This window comes from Convolutriloba macropyga, chromosome 15 (assembly GCF_964194025.1).
Source record: "Convolutriloba macropyga chromosome 15, txConMacr16.3, whole genome shotgun sequence".
NCBI classification, from domain to species: Eukaryota; Metazoa; Xenacoelomorpha; order Acoela; family Convolutidae; genus Convolutriloba; species Convolutriloba macropyga.
Window position 1 is genome coordinate 30,185,786 of NC_134482.1, and position 25,000 is coordinate 30,210,785.

The window sequence follows — 25,000 nt, forward strand, 5'->3', positions numbered from 1 at the left end:
TGGACGTTTCCCGACCAATTGAACTTTTTCCCCTGAGATTTTTTTGCCGTATTCCGACGCTTCCTGGATGACTTCCTAGTTGGTTTAAGTGTTTCTTATATTGGACGTTTTGCATCTTTTTCTGGTGTTTTCAAGACGGTTTTTGGGCGCTTTGCCGACCAATGTTGGACAATTTCACGGCTAATTTTTTCACGACTTTTAAACCATTTTTTCGATTTCGGGGCTGTTTTTGACTATTTTTTGAAACGATTTCTGACGGTTTCCCGGCTATTTTTGACATGTTCCCAATCTTTATTGACGACTCTTTGGGGCTTTTTGTTTTACGTTTCCCGACCAATCTTTATAACTATTTTCCTTTTATTTTTGACAATTTTGACCAATTTCTGACGAGGTTTATGCAATTTTTGTTGTTGGTTTCGAAACCAATTACAGACGATGGAACTAAGTGGTCCACTTGTTTAATAAAAGCTGCAGCCATCTTGATAAAATCAGTAGAAAGTGAAGATAAATGCCAACAAAATTCCAATATGTTCAAGATTTTTTAGTGTTTCAAAAATTTTGGCACTGTATAGTTAATAAAAACAAAAAGTTTGTACTTTTTTACGGTGCATATTTGATGTTTACGTTCATGAAACCCGAGTTCAATTGATCTGATAATTTTAGCTGCCAGATGAGCATGGGTTGTCATCTTTCTAACGTAAAATTTTGAATACGATTTTGCATGGTTTATTTTCTGCTAAAAAACCTGTTTTGAATTGTGCTCCTGTTTTGGAAAAGTATTTTTTAGGTGAGAGTATATCATAGGTGACGTATGTTGAGGAAATTGTTTGGAACTGAACATGGATAAATGTTGTTTGCAGTTTCTCTCAAAGTCTTTGTAATTATTCTTGATGAATTAAGTAGTTAAATAAACATAGTCTGTCAAATTTTGCAGTGAACATAGTTCTGACAGAGTTATAACTAATTATAACTAATCACAGAATTATAACTAATAAACTTGATAAAGACAGCCATCGTAATCAATGAATCGATTAACTACTATTCAATCAACTCTGTCACGAGTAATTAAGCAGAAATATTATAAAAATGCAAAACTCTTGAACGCTTTTTTTTCACGCTGACATTTGCATAATCATTCGTAATTGCTCTTCGCTTCATAATAAAATGAATCTAAAACGTGTTCTTTCTTTCTCATATCGCAAAGTCACCTCTTTCCGAGCTCAAGTGTGTCTGTTATGTATGTTAATTCCTACTTTGTTCACGGTTGTTAGAATTGAAAACAAAAGGATAAATGACGAAACAGAAAAGATGTTTTTGTCAAAACAGCTTTCAGTGTCCAAACAATATATAGAGCACCAAACGTCAAAGTTTGAGGAACCGACACCCTTTAAGCCAAGATGCGGCGACGTTTTAACCTTGGAACCTTTTCCAAAAGCGAACCCGGATAAAAACAGACAAATTTTTTATGTCGAGACAACTTTTCAACCCAATATTATTGGTCGGTCTGTTTGTTCTATTGAATCTGCCATCGATATTGGCAAGTTACCCGTCAAATACATTTTACGACACACTACCCTCAAGTTAGAAAACCCCAATTTATGCGATGTTGTTGAAAAATATTATCCTCACAAGTTGCAGTTCTACACAACCACCTTGGAAGATCTCTTTTCGGACACCCCACTAGCCAGCATTGTGAAAAGGTATGAAATTAATCACAAGTAAAACATTTTTTAGTAAATGAAAATTTAAGTAAACGAACATCAAATCTGATAATACAGCCCAATCTAAGATTGAAGTCCAAGCTTAGACTCAGATCGTCTTTTTGGAGGGGGAGGGGGTTCCATTATTTACTAAAGTGATTCGATTGAATTGATATCACACGAAAGGAGAAAATCTAGCAAAAGTTAATTAAAAGGTCACACAGAATTCTTGTTGCGGGCAGTTTAGTTCGGGCGCGGAACTTTTATGATTCGAGCGAAATTCTTCCCTTTTGAGTATAAAACCTACCAATATCAAGCTATCTTTCCGGCCGACCTAGTTAATTTCAAGGGTCAGTCAGAAGTACTTGGAAGAGTCTTTTCAATTAACCACTGTAGACTCTTTTTGCCTAAAATACAGCTCGAGTAAGGTTAAAACTGATTATCGAGATTTTTGAAGCGAAAATTTTTTCCCGCTTCTTTTTACTACCTGATATATTTTAGGCTTGGAAAGTCTGGAATTAAGTCTTAGGAATTGGCAAGTCATGAGCAAGTCTTTGTCAGGACTTAACAAGTCTTCAGCCAAGACCCGAGCACAGTCTTTGGTGTTGTTTTTCTTCCGTTTCGTAACTTATTGTTTAGAACAGTTGAACGAACACGTGAATTAAAGTGGGAAACTTTTGTTCGGCTCCTTGAAATTCCAACCCAACCAGTATCAGAACCCGTGCTGTACCCGAATTTTCAGTAGACTTAACATGGGTACACTTTTTAACGTTGCAGTTCTGTAATATCACGACCAAATTATTGATGTTTATAAATGCAGATACAAAACTGTATAAGACAAAAAAAAATTGAAATGTGAATATAATCAAGATTTATGTAAGAGGGCAGCTAAATTATACCATTATGCCACTAAGATATGGAGAATTTCGGTTTTCAATTCATTCATCGATTATCTGACTTGATTTCACAATCAATCACTGCCAGTCTTACATTTGTTTGCAGTTTTAGCGCTCGAAATTTATCACGGGGTTCCGCGATTACGCATGGAGTTCCCCAAAAAGTATCTAACAGTCAGGTCTGCAAAAGTGTTTCATTTATTTTGTCATCTATTTTGTTTGGTTTTATTTCCAGGTTGGACACCGAAAACAAGAGCACTAAAATGCATTTGAGTGACCTTATGCGGTATGCTCTCTTGTACAAGTATGGAGGATTCTATTTCGACAGAGATGTTCTCACTTTGAAGACTCTTGTCAACTACAAGAACGTGGTCGCAATTGAATACCCTCAACGGTTTGTTGCTCTTTTGTTCTTGTTAGCTCGTGCAGGTACTGTGGAAAAAAATCAGATTTTGAAAGGGATATCAGCTTGATAAGAGCCAGCACATCTTACTTGCAGGCTTAATGTATTAACCATTAGCATGGGTTGTCATCTTTCTAACGTAAAATTTTGAATACGATTTTGCATGGTTTATTTTCTGCTAAAAAACCTGTTTTGAATTGTGCTCCTGTTTTGGAAAAGTATTTTTTAGGTGAGAGTATATCATAGGTGACGTATGTTGAGAAAATTGTTTGGAACTGAACATGGATAAATGTTGTTTGCAGTTTCTCTCAAAGTCTTTGTAATTATTCTTGATGAATTAAGTAGTTAAATAAACATAGTCTGTCAAATTTTGCAGTGAACATAGTTCTGACAGAGTTATAACTAATTATAACTAATCACAGAATTATAACTAATAAACTTGATAAAGACAGCCATCGTAATCAATGAATTGATTAACTACTATTCAATCAACTCTGTCACGAGTAATTAAGCAGAAATATTATAAAAATGCAAAACTCTTGAACGCTTTTTTTTCACGCTGACATTTGCATAATCATTCGTAATTGCTCTTCGCTTCATAATAAAATGAATCTAAAACGTGTTCTTTCTTTCTCATATCACAAAGTCACCTCTTTCCGAGCTCAAGTGTGTCTGTTATGTATGTTAATTCCTACTTTGTTCACGGTTGTTAGAATTGAAAACAAAAGGATAAATGACGAAACAGAAAAGATGTTTTTGTCAAAACAGCTTTCAGTGTCCAAACAATATATAGAGCACCAAACGTCAAAGTTTGAGGAACCGACACCCTTTAAGCCAAGATGCGGCGACGTTTTAACCTTGGAACTTTTTCCAAAAGCGAACCCGGATAAAAACAGACAAATTTTTTATGTCGAGACAACTTTTCAACCCAATATTATTGGTCGGTCTGTTTGTTCTATTGAATCTGCCATCGATATTGGCAAGTTACCCGTCAAATACATTTTACAACACACTACCCTCAAGTTAGAAAACCCCAATTTATGCGATGTTGTTGAAAAATATTATCCTCACAAGTTGCAGTTCTACACAACCACCTTGGAAGATCTCTTTTCGGACACCCCACTAGCCAGCATTGTGAAAAGGTATGAAATTAATCACAAGTAAAACATTTTTTAGTAAATGAAAATTTAAGTAAACGAACATCAAATCTGATAATACAGCCCAATCTAAGATTGAAGTCCAAGCTTAGACTCAGATCGTCTTTTTGGAGGGGGAGGGGGTTCCATTATTTACTAAAGTGATTCGATTGAATTGATATCACACGAAAGGAGAAAATCTAGCAAAAGTTAATTAAAAGGTCACACAGAATTCTTGTTGCGGGCAGTTTAGTTCGGGCGCGGAACTTTTATGATTCGAGCGAAATTCTTCCCTTTTGAGTATAAAACCTACCAATATCAAGCTATCTTTCCGGCCGACCTAGTTAATTTCAAGGGTCAGTCAGAAGTACTTGGAAGAGTCTTTTCAATTAACCACTGTAGACTCTTTTTGCCTAAAATACAGCTCGAGTAAGGTTAAAACTGATTATCGAGATTTTTGAAGCGGAAATTTTTTCCCGCTTCTTTTTACTACCTGATATATTTTAGGCTTGGAAAGTCTGGAATTAAGTCTTAGGAATTGGCAAGTCATGAGCAAGTCTTTGTCAGGACTTAACAAGTCTTCAGCCAAGACCCGAGCACAGTCTTTGGTGTTGTTTTTCTTCCGTTTCGTAACTTATTGTTTAGAACAGTTGAACGAACACGTGAATTAAAGTGGGAAACTTTTGTTCGGCTCCTTGAAATTCCAACCCAACCAGTATCAGAACCCGTGCTGTACCCGAATTTTCAGTAGACTTAACATGGGTACACTTTTTAACGTTGCAGTTCTGTAATATCACGACCAAATTATTGATGTTTATAAATGCAGATACAAAACTGTATAAGACAAAAAAAAAATTGAAATGTGAATATAATCAAGATTTATGTAAGAGGGCAGCTAAATTATACCATTATGCCACTAAGATATGGAGAATTTCGGTTTTCAATTCATTCATCGATTATCTGACTTGATTTCACAATCAATCACTGCCAGTCTTACATTTGTTTGCAGTTTTAGCGCTCGAAATTTATCACGGGGTTCCGCGATTACGCATGGAGTTCCCCAAAAAGTATCTAACAGTCAGGTCTGCAAAAGTGTTTCATTTATTTTGTCATCTATTTTGTTTGGTTTTATTTCCAGGTTGGACACCGAAAACAAGAGCACTAAAATGCATTTCAGTGACCTTATGCGGTATGCTCTCTTGTACAAGTATGGAGGATTCTATTTCGACAGAGATGTTCTCACTTTGAAGACTCTTGTCAACTACAAGAACGTGGTCACAATTGAATACCCTCAACGGTTTGTTGCTCTTTTGTTCATGTTAGCTCGTGCAGGTACTGTGGAAAAAAATCAGATTTTGAAAGGGAGATCAGCTTGATAAGAGCCAGCACATCTTACTTGCAGGCTTAATGTATTAACCACTACTCCAAGTTGTCGATTTTTAACATCTCGTAACATAAGTAATGTGTATATATGAGTACCCCCGCAACAACGCTCCAGTTCTTATTTAAGTATTTTTATTTTTTTTATCAAAATTAGGCTATTTTTAACACTTTTGATAAATGAAAAATACCCTACTTTAATGTGTTTTTAGCGTTTTTTTATTTTATACGTAAAATTGCAATACTTTTAGGAAATTTTAAATGCTAAAAACAGGTTGAAATAGGCTATTTTAAATTTATCAAAAAAGTCAAAAATAGTCTAATTTAAAAATAAAAAAAATTAATTAAATAAGAACTGGAGCGTGGTTGTGGGGTACCCTAGTGATCGCCGTCCTGAAAAAGTTGCCAGCAACTTGGAAGGCAATCTTGCAAGTGAATGCATACGGGTACCAAGTTGCTTGCAAGATTCTTGCAAGTTTTTCGATTGACTTGCAAGTACCTTGCAAGCTTATCGATTCACTTGCAAGATTCTTGCGAGCTTTTCGATTCAAATGCTGGGAAAGGGGGCAAACGCAGAAAGGGTGCAGATTTTTGCAGCAGTGAAATTGTGTTAGCTTTTGCTTGAGGCTTTTTAGCTTCTTTGAGGACTAGAGCCGGTGCATTACTGCGCTCCATAAGGAGCGCACCTGTCCTAGCCGACAAAGAAAAAAACAAAGACCCTAAATAACTAAGACTTATGTGCGACGGGGTCACAAACAAGGGCTGGGTTTTCACGCTGCGCGAAGGGTTCAGTAAGAAGGGCGGGCGTTATCGCGCTGAAAAAGAAACAGACAAGTATATAACTGAACATCCAAATGCACAACAAAGGGGGCACAGAGAAGGCGGGCGGTTATTGTGCTGCGCGAAGGGGTCACAAACAAGTGCGGGGTTATGGCGCTGCGCGAAGCGGTCACAAACAAGGGTGGGGGGTTATCGCGCTGATGAAAAAAACAGAGAAACATATAAATGAACATCTAAATGCACAAGAAAGGGGGCACAGACAAAAAAATTTTTGTAATTTCACAAAAAATGAAACAATATTGAGTTCCAAAGATTAAGAATTCCGAAAGCTCCATGCGTCAAAACATAGTCTAAATAATAGTGTTTGCAAGTAACAAAACCACAAATGAAAGAAAAACTACATCAATACTAAAAAAAATTTAAGACAATATATTTTTTTAAATTTTTTAAACTAACAGCTTAAAAAAATTCTAAGCATGCCAATTTGGTAGTCATATAATAATCTAGACAAAAAACTGACAATCATGAAAACGCAACTTTGCCAGTGCAAATTGACACAATAGTTTAGGAGAAATCACCAGGAGCGTGAAGCGTGCCCCGATTTTCCTGCTAGTAATATAAAAATTTAACTCAAAATCTATCAAAATGACTTAGACCTGCCCCTCTTCATTGCTATGTAATGTCTTAAGGAATGGTTGGACAAAAGTATATTGCTTTGTGCCATTAATTTATTGTTATACTTTGCGAAATATCAGTTATAAAAAAAACCATAGTGTTGTTTTCTCTTTGAAATTAATAAAAAACATTAGTTAGCATACGATCAACGACGAAGTTAACGTTTGATTTACCAAAAAAGTGAGTCTGACTTTCCTTTTAATGACTCTAAAGTTTAATTGGAATGAAAGATGAACAAAAAATGAAACTTCAGAAACTTACCAGTTCTTTTTGAATGAAATAACTTCAAGGACATTAACACCAATAGCTATCAACTTAAGGGATCAAATAGGTTCACATAAATCTCATGAGGAAGATAATTGGATTTAACAATGAGAAGAATATTTTTTACGACTACACCAAAATCCTCAATTACCGATAGGATCGGTAACAAAATGTTCCAACTGGTCGTTTCTTTGTAAATTACTTGTTTGATTAAAAATTGAGAGGAAGATTGAAAGTGTTTGTTTTCGTCGTTTTCTAGAGTAGGTTAATTAATCTTAAAATGGACGGATTTGGTTGGCTCAAGTTGTCTCTAGTTATTTGTCAAAAAATTATTTTTGAATTCAAAATCTTTCAAGAAATTTGCAGAATTCTTGCAAGATTTCACATTCAAAAGGCGTTTACGGAAAAAGTCAAATAGATTCAGTTCTGCTGATCAAAAAATTTTATATTAGTCAATTCACTTGGTTTTTCAGTTAGTTTGAGCTACCAAAAATACAAACATCACTTTGCCAGAAATTAAAAACTTGCAAGATTCTTGCAGGATTTTTGCAAGATTTTGAATCCGGGCTAAAAATTTTTTTTATTGAATTCGGTTTTGTAATTTGTTCAATAAACAATAATTTGCCTCAAAGATGTTTTCTAAAACATTTGTAACCTTATTTATTTTTTCGCCTTGCTTGATGTCTTGCAAGAATCTTGCAAGAATCTTGCAAGTTTTGAATCAGCTTGCAAGATTCTTGCAAGTTTTAAATTCACTCCTCACTAGGGTACTCATACACACATTACTAACATATTCTCAAGTTCTTTTTCCTCAAGGCCTCTTCTCTCTAACTAGCCAGCTTTACGTTCAACAAGTAAAACGAGCCTCTTGTCAGGCTTATTGTATAGCCCCTTTGCTTTTTTGGTTTTTCTCTCTCAACCTTATAAAAAACCATTCTTGAGGCCAAATATTTGAAATGGGAAACGGGTTCAGAAAAAATTAACCATCGTTTTGACGTTTCAACCTTTTCAGTTACGAACCCGATCTATCGTGCAATACAGGCGTCATTGTCATAAAAAGTGGCTTACGAGTGTCGTGTACTCGGGTTGAGGGTATTAATTGTATATTAGACCAATGCTTTTTGACATGTGGGTACATTAGTTGGTTGTTAACAGGCATTTATGAGTTCGAGTTACGTTAGAATCCGGCGTCAAAACGTAGCTGGAATTAGTCAGAGAATCATAGGAACGCACATACAAAACATGTTCCGGCCATGCACCTGTTGAACATTTTTGCTCTACTTTGGTTGAAATAATTAGTAGCCTTGTCGCTTATCACAAAGTAACGAAGTCTCACTTTTGACTCACTTACTCAACTATTAACAGAAAACTAATGGCTATAATGAAACTGCGATACAAAGTTCAACAATGTTCAATTTCCCTACAAAATGATGCTCCTATCAATAAAGTTTCAATGTAGACTCAACCATCACAATTTGTTTATTGATTCAAGATGCTGAAAATTCTGTTTTTAACCATTTTCGATTCCCTGAGTGATTTGCAACATATATACGAGTCGAATTTGGTAGAAAGAACAGGAAAAACGGGAGAGAAACCTTAAAATATCAAATAAACAATGTCACAAATGAATTCCTTCCAACTCACTTGCCGAAAAAAAACAAACAATTCACCGAGAAAAAGCTTTCCAAACAACAAAACTCAAATTTGCTGTTCGGTGTGTTTAACACGTTTTTGTTGCTGGGGGATTCTAGACACTCTTACGTTCTTGATTATCAAATCTAATGGCACTAATGCAAAAATGATAGACTATCCAGGTAAGAAATTTTTTTTTCTTAATTTAATGTATTAACACGTAAAATCAAATCTGCCGAAAGTTTATGAAATTCCGATATAATTAACAATGCAAGAGAATAACTATTGTATGATATAACCGCACTATTCTTTATGACTTCCGGTATGTAAGATAATCGAATAACCGTAAATTTATGAATGGACATTGACAAAAGAAGAGATTATAGAGGATCTGCGCAACTATTTAAGTGAACAGACAGAATCAAAGCAAAGATTTTTCCTACTTTCTCTAGAAATGTTCCACTGTTATTATTATTATCATTATTATTATTACTTTTATTATTATTATTATTATTATTATTATTATTGTTATTATTATTATTATTATTATTATTATTATTATTATTATTATTATTATTATTATTATTCTTATTATTATTAATATTACTATTACTGTTATTACTAATATTAAAATTATTAGTACTACTATTATTAATCTTATTATTATTATTAGTATTATTTTTAATATTAAAATTAATTTTTCTATTTTTATTAATATTATTATTACTATTATTATTATTATTATTATTAAAATTATTATTTTTATCAGTATTATTATTATTTTTATTATTATTATTTTTATTATATATATTATTGTTCTTATTATTATTATTATTATTATTAATATTATTTTTACTATTATTATTATTATTATTATTATTATTATTATTATTATTATTATTATTATTATTATTATTATTATTATTATTATTATTATTATTATTATTACTATTATTATTATTATTATTATTATTATTTTTATTATTATTATTATTATTATTCTTTTTATTGTTATTTTTATCATTATAATAATAAAAATAATAATTATTATTACTACTATTTTCATTTCTATTATTATTACAACTAATGATATTTATTATTATTATTATTATTATTATTATTATTATTATTTTTATTATTATTATTATCATCATAAAAATATTTATTATTTTTTTTATTTCTATTATTATTTCTATTATTATTATTATAACTAATGATATTTTTACTTTTGTTATTATTATGATTATTATTATTATTATTATTATTCTTTTTATTATTAACATTAACATAATAATAATAATTATTATTTTTGTTATTACTATTATTATTTCTCTTATTATTATAACTAATATTATGTTTTAAAATTATTATTATTTTTATTATTATTAATACTATTATTATTATTATTATTATTATTATTATTCTTTTTCTAATTATTTTTATCATTATAATAATAAAAGTAATAATATTTATTACTACTATTTTTATTTCTATTATTATTACCACCAATATTATTTTTTTCATTATTATTTTTATTATTTTTATTTTCATTATTATTATCACTGTTATTACTAATATTAAAATTATTAGTACTACTATTATTAATCTTATTATTATTATTAGTATTATTTTTATAATTAAAACTAATATTTCTATTATTATTATTAATATTATTATTATTATTATTAATATTTTTGTTCTTATTATTATTATTATTATTATTATTATTATTTTTATTATTATCATTATTATTATTATTATTATTATTATTGTTATTGTGATGAGCACCTGTCTCACACATTAACCAAGCATTAAAATGTATTACTATAAACTCTTATAAATTTCAATATGTTATTATATCATATCTCTTATAGTTGTAAATACGTTTAGCGCAATGATCGTTTGTTTTACCTGGTTGTACCAGTTTTTACTCTCAAACTCCGATCGGAGCGCAATAGCCAAAACGCACTTGGTGTCTAAAGCGAAAGAAAGAAAGTTTTACTGAAAGATTTAAATCTTATTGCGCTAGTCTTTTATCTGCCATTGACTACTTAACATAATATTCACCATAGACGAGGTTTGGTGAACTCAACATGGCACAGACAGCAACTGTAACCATTGCACGATCCCCAGTGGGCACCCCTTTCTTTTGGGAAAGTGGCATAGAACGCCCAGTTAAATGGCCCCAATGGGCTGCAACCCTCAAACTCGCAATAATGGCCAAGACTTCATCAACGTTGACTACCTTCTAAAGCAAAAGCCAGAAATAAAAGACCTCACTTACCCAACAGAACCCACATACGAACCCCCTACAAGGAACAAAACACAGGCACAATACAGAGAGCGAGACCTGAGAAAAAACAAACGGAAAGTAGGCTGGGACAATGAGTGCAAACAAATCGCATTCAAAGGCCCAATAGTTGACGGCATCCCATGGGACGAGGCAGACCTAAAAGTCAGGAGCTTTATCTACCTCAGTTTGGGAACCGAAGGACAACGGATCTACCAGCAACGCTTCCCACACTCCGATATCGAACGCATAACAGTATTCGAGTTAGCCCACGAATTATCCCTGTCCTTTACCCAACCAGGTAACATTACCTACGACCGCTTCCTCCTGTTCACATGCAAACAAAAACAGAACGAAAAACTGGAAAGTTTCCACTGCCGTCTCAAAGCCCTAGGCGCAAAGTGCCGCCTAGGAACAGCCGAAGAAGATCTTATCAAAGATATCTTCATAGCTTTCATGAAAAATACAAAAAAACAGCGGGAACTATTAATGGAAACGCGAACCGCCCATCAAGTGCTACAATTTGCACTGAATCGCGAACGTGGCCAAGACAATCAAATGGCAATCAATACCCAACTAAACCGCAACCCCCTAAACGCCTTCGATCAAACATCACACATAATACCCAGCCAGAGAAACAAGACATATAACCAAATAACGCGAACTCGCACACCCGTTCAGAACTCCCTACCACAAGGCAATACCAAAACAACGAACCCATGCCGCTGATGGGAATACAATTCACATCAGAACATATACTAATATGCCCGGCAAAGAAAGTCCGATGCAACCTTTGCAAAAAAGTCGGACACTACAGCAAAGTGTGCCGATCAGCAAAACTCATGTGGCAAACACAACAAATAAGACCTCAACAAGATATAATCCAACAAAAAATCCCACAAACCCAACAGGTACGCAATATAAGAACAACGAAACACGACCAACAGTAACCACCCCATAACCAAGATACGCAATCGGATAACAATGACAAAACCATAGACCTTGAGAACACATTCTTTAAACAAGAATTCTTCGACAGCTGGAATAATGTTAATTTTTTTAAACATGAAACATTCAACAACGTCCAACCAAGCAAATATTCACCCACCCTAACGGACGAAATCTTGTTGAAAACAACCTCGGAGGGAAAAGAAGTCAATTGGTTTGCAGACACAGGCAGCCCAAGAAGCTTCATCGTTAAAGAAGAAGCGAAGAGAGTACTTCAACAATGCAGATCCGCCAAATAAAAAGACCCGAACGAATGCCAAACAAAATACAGATGCTTCAACAACATAGAGATCCCAATCGCAGGAGCAATCCAACTGAAGCTGAGATCTGGACAATGGGAAGCAGCCAACAGTGAAATCCTAGTGGTAAACTCAAACACAGTCAACCTACTAGGATGTGACATCCTCGGAAAGCTCGGATTGACTCTCTCCCAAAACAAAGATATAAATTTAATCAATATCCAATCGGACAATGCAATACAAATCAAAATCATAAAAAGATTCCCCCAACTATGTTCCCGCTTGGGCAGATCTGAAAAACATATTGCCCAGTCTACCTTGAAACAAGACATAAGTCCATACCAACATAAAGGTCGAAGGGTACCATTACACCTTACGGACAAAATAGACAAAGAAATTCGACACCTTTTAGACACGAACCAAATAATCAAACTTGAAAAATGCTCCGATAAAGTCTTTATAAGTCCCGTAGTTATTACAGTAAAACACGACCAATCCATCAAATTAGCACTAGACTGTAATTTGCTAAACGACGCTATCGAAAAAATAAATACCAAATGCAATCAATTGACAGTCTAATGGATTCAGTAGCTAAATATATCTCAGACAATAAAAACAAAACAGGTAATTTCCTATTTTCCAAAAAAGACCTCAAATACGCCTATAGCCAAATACCCCTACACCCGGAAATCAGAAAACATTGCAACTTCAACCTCCTCGGGGGCAAATCCACGGGAACATACTAATTCTTAAACGGATTCTACGGACTGTCAGATATGCCCGCAACATTCCAAAAAACGCTAGACAAAACACTCGAAAACATCGACAAAAAAATTCAATTTTCTAACAAAATGCACACCCAATGATCACGATTTAGACATAGACAGAGTCCTCCCGAGACTTGACAAAGAAAATCTGGCAATCAAATAAGAAAAGTGCGAATTCACAAAACCCACAATAACTTGGCTTGGGTACAAAATTACCCAAACGGGAATTTCACTTACCGTAAAAAAGACAGATTCGATACTCAACCTAAAACCCCCGAATACTTTCAAACAATTACGCTCCCTGATGGGTTCTATTTACCAGCTCATAAAATTTATACCAAATCTAGCCAGCCTACTTAATTCAATAAAACCATTACTCAAAAAAGAAAACATAAAAAAACAAAATACAATGGCTAAATTCTCATACAACTGCCCTCGATAAAATAAAAGCGGAAGTATCAAAAATTACAGAGCAAAAACATTTTGATAAACAGCGAAACACACGCCTAAAAGGTGACGCAAGCCACACAGGCCTCAGGGCCGTCCTAGAACAGCAATACCCAGAAGGGTGTTTCCAAATCGCATACGCCAGTCGATACCTAAAAGAAGCGGAAATAAAATACAGCACAAACGAACTAGAACTACTCTCAGCGGTTTGGGCTACAAACCACTTCAAATTTTAACTACTAGGATCCAAATTCGAGCTCATCACAGACCACACAGCTCTACTCTCAGAATTAAAACCCAATCGGGCCAATAAATCCCGACAAAGCAGAATTATACGCTGGGTAGACGAATTACTCACATATACTTTTACCATCAATCATTTACCGGGGAATGACATGGGTTTCACCTATTACTTGAGCAAAAACCCCAACTTAATTCCCCCCCCCCCCATAAGCGCAGACGACGAACTTGTCGTAATGAATAGAAGAAACGAATTCACATTCACACTACTCAACGAAGAAAGAAAGCACAAAAGTTCAACCAATCAGAACTCTCCATTTGGATACACGCATAAATCACATGACGCAATAAGCGAAAATCAACAAGCACAAAATAAAGCGAACGCTTTTTGCCATTTCTCTTACCATAAATAGTCGCACTGTAATTCTTTCTCTAATCCAATCTTTCTTCATCAAAATTCATCGTACAAAATTAATCCCTCTTCTAATTCAAATAACACCAATTCTTTTCCAAATTCAAAAAACATTACTACCTCTTTAACTTTAAAATTCAATAACATTCAACCCAAAAAAACCCCCAATTAAAATCAACGTAGTTACGAGAAAAAAAACCTTACACAAATACATTCGGTAGGCCCATAGTTAAACGTGCTAGAAAACCCAACAGAAGCAAAGACATAAACCCTCATTTTCCAAACCAACCAATCGCTGTAGCTATCCAAATGGACGCAAACACCCCATCCACCAATGTAGGCCAAGGCCGAGAAGCAATTGACTAGACAAAACATGCACCCGTTTTTGAATTCGAGAACGAAACCCCCCCCCCATTATCGCCGCAATTTATCACGCGTATTCGTCGAAGAGTTCTTAGCCGAAGCAACCCTGAGAGACAAAAACCTCCGAGCAATAATTAGATCTGTTAAAGCCCACAAATGGGAAGAATTAAAGCATTTCTCCAATTATTATTATAGCCTATGCAACGATTTAGCCGTAGCCCAATCGGGATGCTTGTTATACGACAGCAAATTAGTTATTCCATACCAGCTCCAGAATTTAGTGATAAATGCAGTACACCGCACCCACCCGGGACATTTTGGGATGATCCACCTAGCAAACCTTATCTGGTTCCCCCAGATACCCCGCACAATCGCGCTACGGGCAGAGAACTGCAGGCAATGCCTGGATCCTGGATCAAGCAAAGAAACTAAAACCTATAATACCCAAATCAAAACTAGGCCAACTACCTACACTAAGCAAACCTAATGAAGAAATTCAATTAGACTTTGCAGGAACTATATTAGACACAAAAAGTCCTAACAACGAACACTATATCTTAGCCGCGGTCGATCGCTTCTCCCACTACCCATCAGCAGTAGTACACACGACTTGCGTTACACAAACAGCAATAGAATTCCTTAATCAACACTGCACCTTCCTTGGCATACCGCGCAGCATTCGCTGCGAGCAATCACAAGCTTTTAAATCTAGAGCATTCGAAATTTATTGTAAAGAGAAAAAAATCAAACTCATTTTCCCCCCCCCACCCACGGCCACCGCGCCTCCGGTATGGTAGAGCGCCTTATACAAACATTAAAACGAAGACTTGCCAAAATGAACATCGATCCCATATGGGACAACACCACCATAGCTGAAAAATTATCAGAAATAATCGAATCTATAAGACTAATACCCAACAGGTTAACGAAAATACCACCTTTCGAAGCACACTTCGGCAGACCTAAAAACACGGAACTTTCTATTCTCCTAACAAAATCTAACTATAATAAGCTGTCATACAACAACATAAAATCTTTCTACTTAGAGAAAACGACTACTCCAAAATCCAACCCTGACGCCAGCGGATATCTGGGACCGGCACACCAACTCCGAAGTCAATCTGGACATCCAATATAAGCCGGTCGATAACACCCAACGGGACTCACCTTCCGATGACGCTAAGATGTCAGATTCGTCAGACTCAGACAACGCCCCACTCGGACCAGCCCATAAGGGTACAATAATTCCGTCTAAATTTAAATTTCAGATAGGAGATAAGACAACCATAATCGACCAAACACGGCGCAACCTAGCACGTAAAACCATTAGAAGAAAAAGCACCGAACCTACAGGAACACTAAAACTTCTATGGTCAATCATACCAAATGGCACAATCGCTGACTATCCCCCCACACCATTACCATCGACACACAAAATCGAAAAAAACACTGTAATACGCAACAGCGACATAGCCATATCCTCCGAAAAACGCCAAATACCACAAGAACCAAAACTCCGTCTCATAAACTTCGTCGCTTGTAAAACAGTAGGTGAATACAATCGAAACAAATGTAAAATTGAGAAATTCTGTTTAGCAGAAAAGGCCAAAGCAGCCAGGGAAGCCCGATCGGAACATCCACCCACATGCGAGGCAAAAAAGCCACGAACGTCACAAGACGCACCGGGACCATCATCCACAAGCCATCAACAACGCACGTCAACACCAATCGAGGACAACGCAGAAATACCCCTAGCAACAAACTCCACGCTGGAAATATCCCCCATCACAACAAAAACACGTCCAGCCCCATCACTAAAGAATTTCACAAAGAAATCCCCAAGGACATCCCAGAAGGGCAAACGGCCGTCTATCAGAAAGAAGGCAACAGTTTCAGCAGCCAGAAAAACAGCAAACTCTAGGCTGACAAAAGCCAAATTAGCCGCTTTAAAACAAAGCTACGTTTTCAATCTGAGCCAAAGCCCAATCAACATGAACAAATTGGGAAAGAGAAAGGCAACCCGTATCTTCAAATAACATTCACCAGGGCACTCGAAACCTTTCATAATTTCAGCGTCTTCCTCAGCGGCGGATTTTATGGTGTCATCACCCACTCGGAGCACGGTATCCACTATAGCAAAGTCACCTCTGCTGCGCAATATCCGCAAAACAAAGGCTGAAGCTACGGCGAAAAAACTCAATGTAGAGAACACAATTGCCAACTTTTGGCCCACTTCCCCCATCGCCGACTCCTCCCAACAACCGGCCACGAAAAAAACAACAATTGTTGACTTAGTTGACACATCGGACGAACCCCAACAAAGCCCAACAATCAGCATAAACCCGAACTGCTTCTACTTCGGACAAAACATCATCATTCTTTCTTCCAACTCACAAGACTCGAGCTCCTCTTTCCACACTGCATCGGTTCATTCAGCACCCACACGGACTTTCAACTCGAAGAAGCGTACCCGATGGACTGCTCATCCTCACCCCAAGACCCCGAACGGGAATTCCCCGATCACGATACGAGAGACAACGCTTCAATTGAAGAAGCCTAGCAAATTCACTTCAACTTCCATCTCCCAGAGGGGGGTAATGTGGTGAGCACCTGTCTCACACAGTAACCAAGCAACCAAATGTATTACTATAAACTCTTATAAAACTCTATATGTTATTATATCATATCTCTTATAGTTGTAAATACATATAGCGCATTGTTCATTTGTGTTACCTTATTGTACCAGTTGTAACTCTCAAACTCCGATCGGAGCGCAATAGCCAAAACGAACTTGGTGTCTAAAGCGAAAGGAAGAAAGTTAAAATTAAAGAGTTAAATCTTATTGCGCTAGTCTTTTTTACTGCCATTGACTACTTAACATAACATTCATCATAGACGAGGTTTGGTGAACTCAACAATTATTATTATTATTATTATTATTATTATTATTATTTTTATTAATATTATTATTATTATTATTATTATTTTTATTATTATTATTATTATTATTATTATTATTGTTATTATTATTATTATTATTATTATTATTATTATTAGTATTATTATTATTATTATTATTATTATTATTATTATTATTATTATTATTATTATTATTTTTATTATTATTCTTTTTTTTATTTTTATCATAACAATAATAAAAATAACAATTATAATTATTACTATTTTTATTTCTATTATTATTACAACTAAAATTTTTTTTTATCATTATTGTTATAAAAATAATTATTATTAATTTTATTGTTATTAGTATTATTATTATTATTATTATTATTATTATTATTATTATTATTATTTTTATTACTATTATTATTATTATTATTATTATTATTATTATTATTATTATTATTATTATTATTATTATTATTATTATTATTATTATTATTATTATTATTATTATTATTATTATTATTATTACTATTATTTTTATCAGTATTCTCTTTGTTATCATTATTACTATGATTATTATACTTTTTCTTATTGTTATTATTTTCTGTTATTTTATTATAATTTTTATCACTTTTATTATTATTATTATTATTATCATAAAAATACTTAATAGTATTTTTATTTCTATTATTATTTCTATTGTTATTATAACTAATGATATTTTTACTATTGTTATTATTATTATTATTATTATTATTATTATTATTATTATTATTATTATTATTATTATTATTATTATTATTATTATTATTATTATTATTATTATTATTATTATTATTATTCTTTTTATTATTATTAACAATTGATATTTAATAATTATTTATTATTATATTAATTTGTTATTATTATTATTATTATTTCTATTATTATTATAACTATTATCATATTTTACTATAATTATTACTTTTATTTTATTATTATTATTATTACTATTATTATCAGTATTCTTTTTTTATTATTATTACTCCTATTATTATTAAAGTTTTTCTTTTTGTTAAAATTTTCTGTTATTATTATTATTTTTATTATTACTATTATTATCATCATCATAAAAATATTTATTATTAATTTTAATTGTATTATTATTAAAAATAATATTTTTTACTATTATTATTTTTATTATTATTATATTATGATTATTGTTAATATTATTATTATTATTATTTTTATTATTATTATTATTATTATTATTATTATTATTATTGTTATTATTATCATTATTATAATTATTATTAATATTATTATTATTTTTATTTTTATTATTATTATTATTATTATTATTATTATTATTAGTATTATTATTATTAATATTATTATTATTATTATTATTATTATTATTATTATTTTCATTATTATTCATATTATTATTATTATTATTATTATTATTATTATTAATATTATTATTATTGTTATTATTATTATTATTATTATTATTATTATTATTATTATTATTATTATTATTATTATTATTTTTATTATTATTATTATTATTATTATTATTATTATTATTATTATTATTATTATTATTATTATTATTATTATTATTATTATTATTGTTATCCCGCACGTTTGGTCCGTTGTAGATAATTCCGTTTGGAGCGTCGAGTGATATAGATTGGTATGATCTTTCGCTTCTGCTGCTTGATATCTCCGAAACGAGGGATCGGGAAATTTGTTCTCGATTTATATCTGATCTACTCAATTCCAGTTGTACTAGATTGTGATCTTTCGTTATTGAAAATAAATAAGTTCAACACTTTATTCTGGCCACGGGCGACTGTTCTTTGTGACAGTTTCTATTCGTGTGCGCTTAGCAGACGTGTTGGCTTAACACCATGTAAATGTTACCTGCTACATTGCAGGCGTTAAAGTGAACAACGAACATAAGCTCCTTTCGGAGGTAACGTATGTACAATGCAATTAGTTATATAGCCATAAGTGTTTAAAAGATAGGATAAAGAATACTTTTAGTTCTTGGTTACATAAGGAGTTTTGATGATGCGGCTAGACCGGTATCACACTCCCCCTCTGACAGAGAAATCACATACTATGGGATTTCGTTTAATGCTTGCAGGTCTTCCTCGTTTAGGTCCGAAATTGAATCTGGTTGAGGCGATGAGGGAGGAGTTTTACAAACGAGAGAGCTGGCCGGGCTATATACTTTCTCCATTTGGAGTTCTTCGCTGTTGTCCTTCCCTTTGGCTTTGTTCTCGGTTATTGGATTGGCCTCCGCTGGTGCTGGTGGTGTATTCGCGAGTGACTCCGTGTGTAGTTGGATGTTTTCGTCTATGCTCTTTTCGTTATTTGTATCGTTTGTTGCTTGCGGGATTGTGTCTAGTGTGCTGTTTGTCAGTTCCACTGTTTGATTTGCCGAGTTGGACGGATCTAGATATACTATTTGGGGTACGATGTTGTCGTTTATTTTTTCGGTTTCGTCTTGTTTTCTGGCGTTATGTGCGTAAATCTTCTCTGTTGCCTTGTCGATTTTCTTTGTAGAGTTGGAGAACTTCATGATGTCCGATGTATTGGTTTCTACTTCGTCTTCTTTTGTAGATGTTGCAGTGAAGGATGGATGTGGTTGCGTACTTGGGCTTATAGGGCTTGTTTCCATAAGGTTTCCAGCGTTACTGCTTGTGATTATTTCGCGTCGATGTTAAACACCTTGATTGAGCTGGGTTGAGGATCGGGTGTTTTGAATATCAGGAATGATCTACTCGATGTGTCAGTATCGGAGTTTGCATGTTTCCGTCTCCGAATGGAGCTGGCTTCCATGCTATTCTGCATTGCGGCTTGTTTGGCACGTTCATTGAAGTTTGTCAACGGTGTACTGTGTTTAGCCTTAGATTTAATTACTCATTTTGGAGTTCGAAGAGATTTGCGTTGTTGTTTTTGATTCTTGGCTGCTATTTGGATTATTTTGTCTTTTGACCATCGTGTTCGTGTGTTGGCATTCTTCGTTATGTTTGTTTTCTGTTTAGTTTGATTGATGTCTTTTTGTTCCGGAACTTTCTTGGTTACGTTTGCGTTGCTTCTTGTTGAGATGCTGGATGGTCCGGGCATGTCGATGGCGTGTGCGTTGTCTTTGCTGGTAACTTGTAGGCTGCTTGTACTATGGGTTTTACTCGTCGCTTTCTGTGCTCATTCTGCTTCTAAACAGAATTTACGTATTTTCTCTTGGTTTCTTTTGTATTCTTCTACTGTTTTGCATGCTACCATGTGTATTAGTCTTGGTTTTGGTTCTATTATGGGCTTAGTTTCACTAGCTATGGCTATATCATTTTTTCGAATTACTGTGTTTTCCCTTAAAAGAGTGTCTATAGTAATTGTGTGTGGGTATATTTGGTTATCGTTCCATCTGAAATTATGTTCCATTGGGGTGCTAGCGTATCTCTTGGTTCTTTACTTTTTCTCGCTATAGATTTACGGGCGACGTTTTTCTTATTATATACGACTTTTGTTGTTTTATCTCCGATTGAGAAATGTATTTTGGAAGGAGAGATTTCACGTGGAGAGTTTCTGACCAGTGGTAGGTTTTCTGAGTCATCAGAATCTATTCTTTGTGGGGAAGCGCTTGGAGTGATTTCTGTTCTGTATTGAATGTCTAGTTCCTTTTCGGAATTTCCGTCTAGTCTCCACATTTTATCTTGTGATAGAGCGCCGTGACGGAGTAGTTTCTTGTCTAAACAGTGACTTTTTAGTTTGTTGTAGGATAAAATCTTAGTTGATGGCTTCGTGAGCATATTTGAAAGTTCCGTATTTGGTTTTCTACCAAAATTTGCCTCGTATGGTGTACTTTTGTTGTTCTATTCGGTATGAGTCTAATGTTTTCAATGATGTTAGTTAGTCTCGAGCTTAATGTTTCTGAACTCCAATTGGGGTCAATATCTAATACCGCTAAGCGTCTTTGATATTTTGAATAAGTCGTTCTACCATGCCTGTTCCTCGGTGGTCTCCAGCTGGAACGAGGATTAGGTTTATATTTCTGTTCTTACAAAATATTTCAAATTTTTTCGCTTTACATGCTGGGGCCTGGTCCCATCTTATTAATCTAGGAATTCCATGTAGTCTGCAATATTTTTGTATGTATTCTATAGTTGTTTCTGTATCGCAGTTATGAAAAGTTTCCGCATGGGGAAATCGTGATAGTCGATCGACTGTTACTAAGATGTAATTGTTTTGTATGCTATTTTTGTATGGAATTGGTCCTGCGAAATCCATTTGGATTTCTTCATTTGGTTCTTTTATTTTAGTTAAATTTCCTAACTGGTTTTTTTTGTATAAGAGCTTTTAGGTTTTTACCTTTATCAATACATTGACGCCAGGCTTTGGCTCTGGCTACTATTTCTGAGTGAATATGCGGCCACCACACTAGTTTTGCTAGGGCTAGCATCCCCAATTTTGTCCTGGGTGTTTATGGTGGATAGTATCCAGTACAATTTGTTAAGCTTCACAGTAATAACTAGGCTGTTGTCGTACAGTAAACAATTAGTAGGGGTTGCGGATAAATCGCGTCTAAAACGAAATAATAATGGGTTTACATTTTTCAATTCGTCCAAATTTTGCGTTTTAACTAGATCCATAATAATGCATAATTTTTAATTCTCCTTGTGAGGCTTCTGAAAGGAATTCTTCATTGAAGACTTTGTTCAAAATTTCTCTATAAGATGGGGTAGGTAAATAGTTGTGGGCCTCAAATAAATCTATATGTTTTGTATGTTCTATAGGGTCAAGGTCTTTGCCTTTATTTGAATTGTAATCAGTTTGGGTACTTGAATTAGTAAAGGATTTAGAATTGTTGGGTTGCTCCATTTGGAGTTATTTTTTGGGGCTCTATATCTACGCTTAATTGGAATGTTGAATGTATCTTTTGTTGGATTTTGTCTGTTTGTTATTCCGACAATGTTTTTGTTTATAGCTTTGTAGATAATTTCTGAATTTGAATAATTTGAGATGTAAAATTGAGAATTATTGTTCAACTGAATTGTACGCGTGTTAAGGCAAAAAGCGTTGTTTGTTTTGCTACTTACACGCTTTGGAATAATTACGTCAATTTTGTCTTGTTTTGTGTGTTTTGATTGGATAGTTTATTTGCTCCATTTAGAGTCAGCGCATTGTAGTAAGAAGAATTTTGTTTCTTCTATTGTATTTATTACGAAGTTTTTATCTTCGTCTGGCGGTGGGATTGCTTCTCCTGTTGGATTTCTACTTAGATAGTCTGCGAATCCCATGTTTTTTACCGGGTACATGTTTCACTAAGAAGTGAAATGATAATAGGCGATCAACCCATCTTTTTAATCTACTTTGGTATGTTTTGTTGCCTCTATTTTCTTTGAGTGCTGTGTGTAGCGCCTGATGATCCGTTTGGAGTATGAATTCTGTACCGTATAAGTAGTATTTGAAATGCTTTAACGACCATACTCCTGCTAGTAGTTCTCTCTCGTTAGTGCTATAGCGTGATTCGATTGTTTTTAAGAAACGACTTGCGAATGCGATTGGTTTCAATATATTGTCAATTTTTTGTTCTAGACACGCTCCTAGGCTTTTTTGCTGGCATCTCATTGAACTCTTGTTTGTTTTGATGTGTCGAAATGTTTGTTTTCTGTTATCTGTTTTATTTGAGCTTTGATTTCATTGAATGCTGCTGTATGTTTATCTTTCCAGTCTACTTTGTTTTGTGATTTTGTGTTTGCTTTTGATTGCAATGGTCTTAGTGGTTCTGAAAGTCTTGCCGGGTTTGGTATGAATTTTATTAGGTGATGTATACAGCCCATAAACGATCTCAATTGTTTCAGCGTTTTCGGATTAGCCAGGTTTATGATTGAGTCACATTTTTGTTTTGTTGGAGTAACTCCACTTGGGGTTACTACAAAGCCTAACCATATTATTTGTTCTTTCGCAAATTCGCATTTCTGAAGATTGATGGCTAGGTTCTCGTCGTTTAGCCTTTGCATTATTTTGTCTAGTTCTTTTACGTGTTCTTCTATTGTTCCTTTTGTAATAATTAGTATATCGTCTAGATATGCGAATTTTGATTTTATATCATGTAGTGTTTTGTCTATAGTTTTTTGAAATGTAGCTGGCATGTCGGTCAGGCCATAGAATCCATTAATGCATCTGTATGTTCCTGTGATTTTTCCACCTAGTATATTGAAATTGCAATGTTTTTTGATATTGTCATCTAGTGGTATTTGGCTGTTGGCGTATTTAAGGTCGATTTGTGAGAAAAAGTTTTGACCTGTTTTATTTTTTCTTTCTGAAATGAATACCGCTACCGAGTCCATTAGGTGGTCGATGTTTTGCACTTGATATTTATATCTATGGATGGCATCGTTTAGCTTTTTGGAGTCGAGGGCTATTTTCACCGTTTTATCTTTCTTAACTGTGATCACTACAGGACTTATGAATAGTTCGCCTGAGCATTTGTTTAGTTTTATGATTTGTTTTTCATCGATGAGTTTTTGTAATTCTTGTTCCACTTTGTCGAGTAGGTGTAAGGGAACTCGTCTTCTTTTGTGTTGGGACGGGGTGTATTGTGTTTTAAAGATCGATTTTGCAATGTGGTTTTTGGAGCGTCCCAATCTTGTGCATAGGTCTGGGTATTTGTTAAATATCCACTTTATGATGTTTTTCTCCGTTTTGATTTTTGAAATTAGATTAATTGTCTTACCAGGTTTTTTGTGCGCGCTGAGTGTGATACCCAGTTTTGTAAGGATGTCTCTCCCCATTATGTTCTTCGTTATGTTTTCTACTATTAGTACTTTGCATGCTTTCGCTGTCCAGGATCCTGACTTCAGGTTGATTGAGAGTACACCTTTTATTTCGGTGTTGATGTTGGTGAAGCTTTTGTAGATTGTTTTTTCTGTATATTCTGTTATCTTGATGTTTGGAATCTTCTTTTGGAGCTTGTTGGCTAACTCTTCGTTCATAAACGACCTTGGCGAGCCGGTGTCAGCCAACCATTCAATTTTTCGTGGGCCTGTTGTTGTTTCCACCCCGAATTCTCCTAGTGGGTCTTCGTTGACTTTTTTGTTTTTCATAGGTGAGAAATCTGTTGGGCGTATTAGACTAATATTTGCCCAGTCCTCGTGGAGTTCTTTTCTATAAAGGGCGGCCTCGGCATCTATGCTCTTCTCTGTTTGTTCGCTTTCTGGTGTTTCTTGTTTACATGTTTTACTCGTCTTGTCTGTTGTTGTTTGTATTGTGGGTATTGGTTATTTGAGGGTCCACGTGGAGGTCGTCTTTCTGGCATTTTTGCAGTGCAGAGTGACGTATAATGTCCCTTTTTTTGCAAATTTTGCATTGTATTTGTTTGGCGGGGCATATTTGGAGGTGTGCCATTGAAAATGTTTTTCCACTTTTCCAACATGCAGGTGCTTTTCGTTGACCGTTTGATGTTTGTTT

At 34.2% G+C, this 25,000-nt stretch overlaps 1 protein-coding gene across 1 annotated transcript in view; it reads left to right on the top strand.

Moving 5' to 3' along the window:
* The first annotated feature begins 1,120 nt into the window (after nt 1-1,120).
* Nucleotides 1,121-25,000, top strand: part of LOC142354280 (lactosylceramide 4-alpha-galactosyltransferase-like) — a 50,543-nt gene continuing 26,663 nt past the window's right edge. Inside the window, exons 1-2 of the mRNA XM_075406546.1 lie at nt 1,121-1,700; nt 2,832-2,990. Coding sequence (XP_075262661.1) covers nt 1,165-1,700; nt 2,832-2,990 — 695 coding nt within the window. The 5' untranslated portion in view covers nt 1,121-1,164. The remainder of the gene's footprint in view (nt 1,701-2,831; nt 2,991-25,000) is intronic.